The sequence below is a fragment of the Anolis sagrei genome, chromosome 3 (assembly GCF_037176765.1).
Source record: "Anolis sagrei isolate rAnoSag1 chromosome 3, rAnoSag1.mat, whole genome shotgun sequence".
Lineage (NCBI taxonomy): Eukaryota > Metazoa > Chordata > Lepidosauria > Squamata > Dactyloidae > Anolis > Anolis sagrei.
In genome coordinates this window covers 19,613,736-19,626,756 of record NC_090023.1, presented here as the reverse complement: position 1 = coordinate 19,626,756, position 13,021 = coordinate 19,613,736, and the positions used below count along the sequence as shown (strand labels likewise).

General features: G+C 41.6%; 1 protein-coding gene across 1 annotated transcript in view; it reads right to left on the bottom strand.

Moving 5' to 3' along the window:
- Positions 1-1,152: 1,152 nt before the first annotated feature.
- HEPHL1 (hephaestin like 1) overlaps positions 1,153-13,021 on the bottom strand; it is a 51,530-nt gene continuing 39,661 nt past the window's right edge. Inside the window, exons 17-20 of the mRNA XM_067466527.1 lie at positions 11,325-11,464; positions 9,026-9,185; positions 4,367-4,429; positions 1,153-3,654 (exon numbers count right to left, since the gene is read on the bottom strand). Coding sequence (XP_067322628.1) covers positions 3,449-3,654; positions 4,367-4,429; positions 9,026-9,185; positions 11,325-11,464 — 569 coding nt within the window. The 3' untranslated portion in view covers positions 1,153-3,448. The remainder of the gene's footprint in view (positions 3,655-4,366; positions 4,430-9,025; positions 9,186-11,324; positions 11,465-13,021) is intronic.

The window sequence follows — 13,021 nt, the reverse complement described above, 5'->3', positions numbered from 1 at the left end:
TCATATCTGCCCATCCTATTATTACTACTATATAATTTCATAGAGTTTCATCTATGCTGATGAGTGTGCCATCACAGCTCAAGCAGGGAGCTTTGACATGGTAGAAGAGAAACTTTCCAAAGTTTTATGTGCTCTTACTGCCCATTACAATGAAAACTAGCCAATTTCCAATCCATCTAAAATGCAGATGTGTGCTTTTCACCTTAAGAACAGACAGGCATCTCGAGCCCTGAGGATTACCTGGGAAGGAATCCCACTGGAACATTGCAGCACACCCAAATACCTGGACCATGCTCTGACTTATAAGAAGCACTAACTGAATATCAAGCAAAAAGTGGATAGTAGAAATAATATCATATGAAAGCTGACTGACACAACTTGGGGATCACAGCCAGACAGAGTGAAGACATCTGCTCTGGCACCTTCTGCAGCTGAATCTGCATGCCCAATGTGGAATACATTTCACCACATTAAAATAGTGGATGTGGCTCTTAATGAGATATGCTGCATTATCACAGGATAACTATGCCCTATACCACTGGAGAAATTATACTGTTTAGCCAGTATTGCATCAGCTGACATCCGTCAGGAAGTAGCAGCCTGTAATGATAGGACCAAGGCATTGACATCTCTGGCCTATCCTCTATTCGAGTATCAGCCAGCAAGCCAACACCTTAAATCAATAAACGGCTTCCTAAGATCTACAGAGATACTCGCAGGAATACCACTGCAAGCGAGAGTCCAAAGGTGGCAGGGAAAAACCCGGAATCGCAATCAGTGGCTGATACCAAATGAGAAACTCCCTCCTGGGCACACAGAAGATTGGACGACCTGGAAGGCACGAGATGCAGAGCTAACCTTAAAAAATGGGACTACAAAGTGGAGTCCACGACATGCGTGTGTGGAGAAGAGCAAACCACAGACCACCTACTACAATGCAGCCTGAGCCCTGCCACATGCACAATGGAGGACCTTCTTATAGCGACACCAGAGGCACTCCAAGTAGTCAGCTTTTGGTTAAAGGACATTTAGCATAATGCCAAGTTTTTAACTTTGTTTGTATTTTTAAATACATTATAACTGTAACCAATTCACTTCTGACATGATAAATAAATAATTTTTGTCATTACTGTTATTTGTGTATTTATTTATTTATATCTCAAGGTAGCTTACAAAAATGTAAAACAGATACAGAAAAAGTTCACATCTTTAAAATGTACAGATCCTTCAACACATAAGGAATGGTGATTACTTAATTCAAAAATGAAATCAAAAGCTTTCAGATTCCTCATTTGCACAAAGGAGGACAATAAAGAAAGCAAACCATGGGTTGTTATTGTGTCAGAGCTGATCCAGTGTTTTCATAAAGCGAATTACATTAACCCACAACATGTCATTTAAAAAATGAGTCTATAGGAGAGTAGGTGGAGGTGCTCACATCTCTTCTTCTTTAGTATTCATTAGGAGGAGGATAAAACCGTCTGATTTCACCTTTGAACTAACCATAGTTTACTGTTACAACTAACCTTGAAGAACTGTCGTTCTAATTTTGGTTAGTTCAACAAACCACAATCAGACTGTGATTCTGGATCCGAATTTGTTTGTTTGTTTATTAACCGTGAAGCTGGAACATACAACAATTAGTAGTTTGGATGTAGTTGGAAATGTGGTTAGTTCGAAAATTAAATAAAAAACTTCCAGATTCCTCACTTGCATGAAGATGGACAAATCTGACACTTGTTGAAACTCATTCTGGCAAAAAATAACAAACTATGGCTTGTTATGAATTGTATGATTTCATCCAGTGTTTCCATAAATCAAATTATAATATAACAACAACAACACTTTATTTGTATTCCTCCCTATCTCCCAAAGGGGACTCGGGGCAGATTCTAGCACATACAACGCAAGGCAAGCATTCAATGCCTCAAAACAATGAAACACAGATACACACAGATAAAGGTAAAGCCTTCCCCTTAATCTCTGGCTCTGGGGGTTGTGCTTGTTGGAGCATGTAAAAATTAGTTGGTGAGAGTGTTAACTGGAAAATGCAAAGCACAAAGCTGATTGGATGGACTATGCCCGAGAAGCTAGCTGAGCCTGGGAGTTTTGCCAACAATTACATGTTTAGTTTTTTTTCTTCTGTGCAGGAGCTTACGAAGACAGTTTGTATTTTTGCTTCTGGTCTGCTGGAAGAAGATCCTTCACATGGACACCTAAAGACCATTTTAATCTCTCTCAAAGGACACTGTGTGAGTCAATGCATCTGTTCACATGACTGTATATATGTTGGTCTGCATAACAAAGAGTAAACACCTTATTCTTTACTGATCATCTGCATGGCAGATCTTTTCTCTAGCAAGACAGTGTGTGGATTGATAAAGTCTTGAACTATGTGTGATTTTCATTCCTCTACAGTGCTCATCTCCAATTCTAAGCCAAAGAGCCTGCGTTGTCCATAGACACCTGCTAGGCCATGTGGCCAGCGTGACTGCACAAAGTGCCGTTTACTTTCCTGCCGAGGCGGTATCTATTGATCTACTTGCATTTACATATTTTCAAATGGCTAGGTTGGCAGGAGCTGTCCTAAATTACACTAAATTAGTTCACAGAGACATAGATTTAAATAAGAAATAATTATATTGAGAACAATACATTTCCTTTGCTTCAGTAATCTAGCTAGCATTGAATTCCTTTATTTGGCACATTTGTATTCTGTGCCTTAACTGAGGAACTATTGACATTATGCGCACAAAGCATGAGCGAATGCCTTGCCTGAGTCACCCAGTAAGTTTGGAGCCAGAAGACAGCAATCTCCTTGGCCCAAGTCAAATATGCTACCCGTAATCACACAGCGACTCAAAATGCTCACACCATGCAATAAATAAGCAAGACAAAGCATCAGTCAATGCAGCCTTATGCAGTCCTAAATAAATAGGCAATTCAGAGCAACCTGAGGAAGCTCATAATGTTGAGGTAAGAGAGGTTTGAACCTGTCCCAATATCGTAAGGTGCATTTTTGGATACTGATTCTGGAACATAGTCATATAGCCCGGAAAACTCATAGCAACCAAGTGATTCCAGCCATGAAAGCCTTCAACAATACAATGAATTTCATGTTTAGATTTGGGTCCCATTTCCATGATATCTCATCATGTGCATGCATGCATAAACAAGTATTCCAAAATGCAATAATAATCAGAAACACTTCTGGTCCCAATAAATGAGGTAGATGCTCAACCTGTATATCAATGGGGATATGTCCATCAAATCGGCTGAATGAGTTATTTATCCTGACAATAATCATTCTTTAAAATCTTTCATTTTGGTGTTGATTGTATATCACTTTGCATAGACATATTTCATGGGAGGTGTACTGTCCATCTCACGTCACCATTATTGAAGTCCCCCATATTATCAAGGAGTTATCAACATTACTGAAGGCATATTAGAGGGACACCATTGGAAGATCATGCTTCTGACCAATGTAACTGTAACGGACTCTTTTCTTCTGGAAAATCAGAATGAGAATAAGGACCAAAACAGCCACCAGAAGCACAAGTCCAATGAGCAAAAGGGCTTTGAGGACTGAGCTTGCTTCTCCCAGCTGTAGCTTTCTGCCAAATAAGTCTATTCCTTGCCTGTCATTATCTGCTGAAAGAGAAGAACATTTGATGAGAAATGCATTCAGTTCCCATAGGACATGCTATTTAAAAACAAACTGGAAACATTCCAAAACAATTCACAAAGATTTATTTTATGGCTAACATGCTTTACAGGACCGGGCTGGGGCGCAGCTAGTTAGGAGCCAGCTGCATTAAATCACTACTGACTGAGAGGTCGGAGTTCGAAGCCAGCCCGGGTCAGAGTGAGCTCCCAGCCATTAATAATCTAGCTTGCTGTTGACCTATGCAGCCCAACAGACAGTTGCGTCTGCCAAGTAGGAAATTTAGGTATCACTTTATGCGGAGAGGCTAATTTAATTAATTTACGACACCATAAAATCTTCCAGCAGCATGCAGAAGAATGAGGAAGTACTCCATCAAAGGACGCGGTGTCACAAGTGGACGGTGAAGCAGCAGCTCCCCCTGTGGCCGGAATCGAGAATACCCTCATGAAGCCAGAAAAAGCTGGAATGTTAAATTGCCCTTGTGTCGGTCTATATATGTTGTATGTTTAAATGGAATTGAATGTTTGCCATGTATATGTGCATTGTAATCCGCCCTGAGTCCCCTGAAGGGTAAGAAGGGCGGAATATAAACATTGTAAATAAATAAATAGATATACATTTTAATCCAGACTTGTATTGTATAATTTGTTGAATGTACTGCTTTGCAAACCGTCTGAATGGAGGCCAAAGACGTACCTTTTCCAGCAGTCTTGCTATTGATAGTAATTGGATCGGACACTGTGGTTGCAGCTACGCGTCCTACATCATGTGAATAAAAGAAATGTGAGTATTAATAAATGATAGGTCTGTCCCTTTTGGGGATTGTGACTCCATCTGGAAAAAGTAAATACCATACATACTCAAAGATAAGCTGAGCTTTTCAGCCCTTGTTTTGGGCAGAAAAAGCCATCCTTGGCTAATAATGGGGTCAAGCCAAGCAGAGGAACATGGAGACCATTGCTCGAAATATATTATTGATTTCTCTCCCCTCTTTGCCTGGTTTATCAGTGTGTTTTCTTTTCCAAATCTTCCCTTGCTTGCTCGAGAGAAGTCCTTGCAAGTTAGGAATATTCATTAATCTTATAAAAGTATTTCCCCCTGAAATATTTGTTAAGCTCTCCTACAGATAGGAGAGGCCGGGACATGGTACTGAGACAGCCTTGGTCGCCTTGGTAGATGATCTGCGCAGGGAACTTGACAGGGGGAGTGTGTCCCTGTTAGTTCTGCTGGACCTCTCAGCGGCCTTCGATACCGTCGATCACGGTATCCTTCTGGGACGCCTCATGGATATGGGGCTCGGGGGCACTGCTCTGCGGTGGCTCCGATCCTTCCTTGAGGGTCGGTCTCAGAAGGTGTCGTTGGGTGACACCTGTTCGGCCCCACAACCGTTGTTGTGTGGAGTCCCACAGGGTTCAATTCTGTCCCCGATGTTATTCAACATCTACATGAAGCCGCTGGGGGAGATCATTCGGAGTTTCGGAATGAGATGTTATCTCTACGCAGATGATGTCCAAATCTGTCACTCCTTTCCACCTGTCACTAAGGAGGCTGTCCAGACTTTGAATCGGTGCTTGGCTGCTGTGTCGGACTGGATGAGAGCTAACAAATTGAAGTTGAATCCAGACAAGACAGAGGTCCTACTGGTCAGTCGTAAGGCCGAACAGGGTATAGGGTTACAGCCTGTGTTAGACGGGGTTACACTCCCCCTGAAGACGCAGGTTCGCAGCTTGGGAGTGATCCTGGATTCACCGCTGAGCCTGGAACCTCAGGTCTCAGCGGTGGCCGGGAGAGCTTTCGCACAATTAAAACTTGTGCGCCAGCTGCGCCCGTACCTTGGGAAGTCGGATCTGGCCACGGTGGTCCACGCTCTTGTCACATCCCGGCTGGATTACTGCAACGCACTCTACGTGGGGTTGCCCTTGAAGACTGCTCGGAAACTTCAACTAGTCCAACGGGAGGCAGCCAGATTGCTCACCGGAGCGGCATACAGGGAGCACACCACCCCCCTGTTATGCCAGCTCCACTGGCTGCCGATCCAATTCCGAGCACAATTCAAGGTGCTGGTTTTGACCTATAAAATCCTATACGGTTCCGGCCCAGTGTACTTGTCCAAACGGATCTCCCTCTACACACCACCTCGGAGTTTAAGATCTTCTGGGGGGGCCCTGCTCTCGACCCCGCCTTTATCGCAAGTGAGACTGGCGGGGACGAGGAGCAGGGCCTTCTCAGTGGTGGCCCCCCGCCTGTGGAACTCACTCCCCGGGGAGATTAGAACAGCGACCTCCCTTCTCTCATTCAGGAAACAGCTGAAAACTTGGATGTGGGACCAGGCTTTCGGAAACTCTGGCAGCTAAAAAGAAGGACCATAATGAAGGGCAAATATTGTAGGAACCTATTTTAACCTATTGGACCTATGGAACGCGAAACACTGACCATGAGATTGCTTACTGTTGTGCTATGGTGCTATATATTGATGTTTTTAATCTGTTAATTATTAATTACTGTTTTATATTTGTATGTATTTGTATAAGGGCATCGAATTGTGCCTTCTTTGTAAGCCGCCCTGAGTCCCCCCTCGGGGGTGAGAAGGGCGGGGTATAAGTAGCAGAAATAAAAAATAAATAAAATATATTTCCCCCTGCACGCCTCTGCAATCCCTATGTACCTATATATTCTATCTATCTATCTATCTATCTATCTATCTATCTGCATTAATTTTATTTATGAATTTTCTCCTCACATGCTTGCAGGTATTTGCAAATCCTATATACATACAGATGTCTAGAGATTTCCATGTACCTGTATATCTGTATCGATATGTATACATTGCTTTTATATATGAATTTTCCCCTCACACGTTTGTAAGTCTCTGAAAATCCTATATAGATATAGTAAAGGTAAAGGTTTTCCCTTGACATGAAGTCCAGTCATGTCTGATTCTGGGGGTGTTGGTGCTTATCTCCATTTCTAAGACGAAGAGCCGGTGTTGTCCATAGACACCTCCAAGGTCATGTGACTGGCATGACTGCATGGAGCACCATTACCTTCCTAATGGAGCGGTACCTATTGGTCTACTCACATTTGCATGTTTTCAAACTGCTAGTTTGGCAGAAGCTGGAGCTAACAGCGGTAGCTCACACTGCTCCCCAGATTCAAACCTGCCACCTTTCAGTCTGCAAGCAGGTCAAGGGTTTAACCCACTACACCACCAGAGGCTCAATCTATATCTCCATCTATATCTATATATCTATACATACCTATATCTATATAGATATCAAAAATATATAGAGGTACCTATATATCTGTATATCTCTGTGTGTATATATCTATATATACACCCCCAGTATATATATATACGCCCCCGGTGGCGCAGTGGTTTAAAGCACTGAGCTGCTGAGCTTGTTAATCGAAAGGTCGCAGGTTCGATTCCGGGGAGCGGCGTGAGCTTCCGCTGTCAGCCCTAGCTTCTGCCAACCTAGCAGTTCGAAAACATGCAAATGTGAGTAGATCAATAGGTACCGCTCCGGCGGGAAGGTAACGGCGCTCCATGCAGTCATGCCGGCCACATGACCTTGGAGGTGTCTACGGACAAAGCTGGCTCTTCGGCTTAGAAATGGAGATGAGCACCACACCCCAGAGTCAGACATGACTGGACTTAATGTCAGGGGACTACCTTTACCTTTACCTTATATATCTATATTTGTGTGTGTGTATACATGTGTATGCGTGTGTGTGTGTGTGTGTGTGTGTGTGTGTGTGTGTATATATATATATATATATGTATATGAATTCCCCCTCACATGTTTGCAAGTATTTGCAAATTTAATATAGATATAATTATCTATATAGAGAGAGATGTCTATAGGTAGACAGACAGACAGACAGACAGATAGATATGGATATATAGGGCTTGCAAATATTGCAGGAGGGAAATGCACATATATAGAGAGAGAGGATTTGCAAATATTTCAGGTGGGAAAGCACATGTGAAATTAGTATACATAATTATAGATCTATATGTAGTTCTATATTGATTATATAGGCATTGAATGTTTGCCTGTTACTATGTTGGAAGCCGGACTGAGTCTCCATAGGGAGATAGGGCAGGATACAAATGAAGTTTTATGATTATTAGTATTATTATTATAATTTTTTGTTGATGCCATATTGTTTTTGTTGACCCTACTTTTTCATTTGCAGAGCTAGTTTACTATTTTTCTTTGAAATTCGGTAAATATTTAAAAACATTTAACCTACTGATTAATTAATGGAATTTTATTGGTATTTATTTTTAGTTTGAAATGTACTAGTAGTTGCTGCATTTCCCACCCTCGGCTTATACTCGAGTCAATACGTTTTCCCAGTTTTTGTGGTAAAATCAGGTGCCTTGGCTTATATTCAGGTTGGTTCATACTCGGGCATATACGGTATACCAATTCCTAAAGCCGGGAGCCATTCTCTCACAGGGTCTCCATCTTATCTCAATTCAGCCTGAGTTTAGTTCATGTTCAATAGTATGCTTCACATCTACTACAGCTCATAAAGGCTCAGTGGGGAAAAAAACATCCACATGTCATGGAGAAAAGTGATACAGAAAGAGACAAATGTACCCTTTCCCCATATCCCATAGGAGGATATTACATAATACTGGAGCCAGCGTTCCGCTTTTTGCAAAAACGTGTCTCTCAGTGGCAATATATGGCTGGATCTACACTAGATTTGATCCCCAATTATCTGCTAATCCCAGAATATCTGGCAATGTAGACTCTGTTCAAAACATATAATCTGGGATCAGGTTCTGGGATATAGGGCAGTGTATATGCATCCTAAGTCATTTTCTGTGTCTTGCAGTATAAAGATGACTCAATCCTCTATCAATGTGCCACATTTACTCATGGCTTTTCAGCCCTCTAACAATATGGGGAAAACATGAGTCAGTATAGCAGATGCATCACTTTCATTATTCTCTTTGGTTCCAAGTCTATTGCTCTAGACTACAGTAAGAAACAAATTGCACAATGAATAATCCTAGTGAATGGACAAACAACCCTTCAAACTAATTGTAAAACATTTCCTACTGGTGGAGGCAAAAATATTAGAAATATTATTTAGGAAGGCTGTATGTTCCTCCATCTACTGCTCATTTTTTTGTTGTTATTCATGCTATTTCTGACTTTTGGCAACCCTAAGGCAAATCTATCATGGTCTTCTGGATGGAGAGTGTATGACTCATTCATGGATGAACAGCGAATCGAACCCTGGTCTTCAAAGTTGTAGGAGAAAACTCAAGTCACTAGATTTTACATCTCATTTACTCCCCATATGTCACAACTTGCATTTACCAAATTCTATTACCTGACTTCAAGATGGTGTAAGTTGTCTCCATCCCAGCCCGAATGTGGTCATGGACATGGCAATGGAGAAGCCATGTGCCAGGATTAAATGCTAGAAGCTCAATAGTCTGAAAAGTCCCAGGGAAAAGGTCATATACGTCTCCTCTGTGCTCATGATCCATCTGTGTATATGAAAACATGGTTAAGGTTTTGCATTTCTAGTAAGTCAAAGCTAGCAACAAAAAAAATATTATCGTGTCATAAGCAACTTGAGAATATACGGCAATTGCCCAGGGGATGCCCAGATGTGTTACCATCCTGCTGGGAAGCTTCTATCATGTCCCTGCAAGCTAGAGCTGACAGAAGGGAGCTCACCCTGTCTCGCAGATTCAAACTGGCAACCTTGAGGTTAGCAACCCAACCTTCAGGTCCAGCTGGCACAAGGGTTTAACCCATTGTGCCACCACCACTCATAGCTTGCAAAATGATTGCATTCTGCTTTTACAAAGATCTGGAATTCTGTGAAGTAATAATTCCAGATTTCTGTAGCGTCTCCACATCCACACAAAAGTGAGTGTGCAAATCAAACATGTGAAGACCAGTTATGCATAGAGCTCTGTTTCACTTCTGCACACCATCTTTGAATTGTGGAAAAAAGTAAAGATGAAAGCATATTGTCCAGAAACACAAGAAGAGGAGTGAAAAATTGCATCATGATAAATTGTGCTTGTGAAACAGTTGCATAACAGATCTAACAAGACTTCCCGAGAGTACGTTGTTCCTCCTGCCCCAATGCCCCCAGCTCTATGGAGGAAAAGAGCAGCCTGACTGCCCAAACTATTCTATTTTTAAGAATAGAAAGTATACTCTCTCAGGAGTCATCCTGACTGACCAAAAGCTGGATTTGCTAAGGGTTGTACCTGAATTTTTGGGATGTCTAGCAAAATTGATGTGATGTATGACCTGTTGCAACCTTTTTCTGATGAATTACTAGGCTGACCCATGACTTTTGAAAACTAAGACAGTGGTTAGTTTTCTGGTTTTGTTTTGTTATATTCAATCCCAATATGGGCAGAGATGAATCTTCATTTCTGGCTCCATTGCTTCAGTTCCTTATGGGGAATTGCTCTAATAACAATATGTTGAAATGGGGTGTCACCTTTGCTAAAGAGGTTCTCCTATAGCATTGATTTTCCACCTTCCTAATGCCATGACCCCTTAAAACAGTTCCTCATGTTGTGGTGACCCCCAACCATAACATTATTTTCGTTGCTACTTCATGACTGTAATTTTGCTACTGTTTTGAATAGTAAATATCTGAAAAGCAGGAAGTATTTTCATTCACTGGACCAAATTTGACACAAATACCCAATATGCACAAATTTGAATACTGTTGGGGTTGGAGAGGATTGATTTTGTCATTTGGGAATTGTAGTTGCTGGGATTTATAGTTCACCTACAATCAAAGAGCATTTTGAACTCCACCAATCATGGAATTGAACCAAACTTGGCACACAGAACTCCCATGACCAACAGAAAATACTGGAAGGGTTTGGTGGGCATTGACCTTGTGTTTTGGAGTTGTAGTTCACCTGCATCTAGAGAACACTGTGGACTCAAACAATGATGGATCAGGACCAAACTTGGCACAAATACTCAATATGCCCAAATGTGAACACTGGTGGATTTTGGGGAAAACAGACATTGACATTTGGGAGTTGTAGTTGCTGCGATTTATAGTTGACCTACAATCAAAGAGCATTGTGAACCCCACCAATGATCAAATTGGATCAAATTTCCCACATAGAACTCCCATGACCAGGAGAAAACACTGTGTTTTCTGATGGTTTTTGGCAACCCCCTGACACCTCCCTCATGATCCCCCCATGGGTCCCGACCCCCAGGTTGAGAATGGTTTCCTATAGGCTCTCGTCTTCCACAATAATTTTAGGGATGGGAAGAAATCCTACCTATACCACACATCAAGCAAAAAAAGAAAGACAATGATGAAACTCTGGTTTATTTCTGAGCATGGATGAGCCCTGATTGGATGTAGAGGAGGAAATAACCCTACAAGCCACCCAACTCAGTAGCCCAACATTTATTAGGACTATTGGGCTATCTGGAGAAGCCTGGCTTGCAATCAGTGATTGAATTCCAATCAAGGTTGAGCCACTGATTGTACCTCTTTCACCATGGGGACAAGACAAACTGCTAACTGAAACCTCCATTGAGGACCCATTAATGCCAGAATTGGGGCCATGCCCCATTCAGCCCATAGCGATTTCCAAGGTAGGAGATCTGCCTTGTTTTATACTGACCTTGAAGAGAAAGCTCTCTCCATGGAAATGGACAGTATGGAGGTCAAGTTCATTTCCCATTCCTATCAGGTACCAGTTGGTTGTTTCCCCTTCATTCATGGTTAAGGCATGGAGATTCCCATAGATCTTCCCATTAATTGCTGAAAGAATTAAGGAAGATGTTTGCAAGGAGTGAACAGCTTTACCTATGTGTTGCTACATACTGAGAGCAAGTATGTTCAGATACAGAGAACCTTCTCAATGAAATAGCTGCCTAGAATACAAAGTACATCTTCTATGAATGGAAGGTATGATATTTCCACAACCACAGTTCTCTGTACCACATATTAGGCTATTTGAGAGGATCTCCTGACCACTTAAGATCAGACTTCAAGAGCTGCAGCAGGAGGAAAGCAGCAAGAATGTTGTTTACATCTAAATTCTAAATTCAACATAATATAATAATAATAACTTTATTTGTACCTTGCCACCATCTTGGGGCAGCTAACATGGGCCCAAGCCCGAGCAATTACAATAAGGCAAAATAAAAGAAAACATATGACAACACAAGTAAAAATGCTAAACAATAACACGGTAATATAATAAAATAGTGACAATCTATATAAATAAAAATGTAATGTTCATTTGTGGGATTAACAGAACTCAAAAACCACTGGACGAATTGACATCAAATTTGGACACAAGACACCTAACAACCCAATGTATGTCCTTCACTCAAAAAATTGATTTTGTCATTTGGGAGTTGTAGTTGCTCAGATTTATAGTTCACATACAACCAAAGAGCATTCTGAACTCCACCAATGATGAAATTGGGCCAAACTTAGCACAAAGGACTCCCATGACCAACAGAAAACACCAGAAGGGTTCGGTTGGCATTGACCTTGAGTATGGGAGTTGTAGTTCACCTACATCCAGAGAGCACTGTGGACTCAAACAATGATGGATCTGGACCAAAGTTGGCACGAATATTCCATATGCCCAAATATGAACACAGATGGAGTTTGGGAAAAATAGACCCTGACATGTGGGAGTTATAGTTACTGGAATTTATAGTTCACTTACAATCAAAGAGCATACTGAACCCCACCAATGACAGAATTGGGACAAACTTCCCACACAGAACCTTGATGACCAAAAGAAAATACTTAAGGCCATCCAGTCCAACTCCCTTCACCAGGGCAAGAAAACGTAATCAATGCCCTCCTGACAAAGAGCCATCCAGCCATAGATATAGATAGTTATATATGATTCACATACACACAGATATAGTATCATATATTTGAAAGTGACCCCTAAAGAAGGACAATAATATGTTCCATGTTCCAGAGTAGGCAAACCAAACAATCTCCACGTCAACACTGACAAAGAAACAGCAAGAAGTGCTGTTTACCCGCAAGCATAAAGAAATTGCATATATTAGAAACCAACTCTTTGTCATTACTTTATTTTCCAGATCACCAAACTGGGCCACAGCAATGCGTGGCAGGGGACGGCTAGTAACATAATAAAACAGAGTATAAAACAGTACAAGGATTAACGAGGGTGAGCTGGGCCAAATGTGAAAGGTAAAAATTGTAAAACCTGTGGGTGAGATAGGTAGATAAAGTGCTGTGTCTAGTGAGAGACTCGGGAGGGATAAACAATGAGGTTAATCTCCACTTGTGATGGAGGCACGAGCGAGAGGAGGGCCTCCCCCA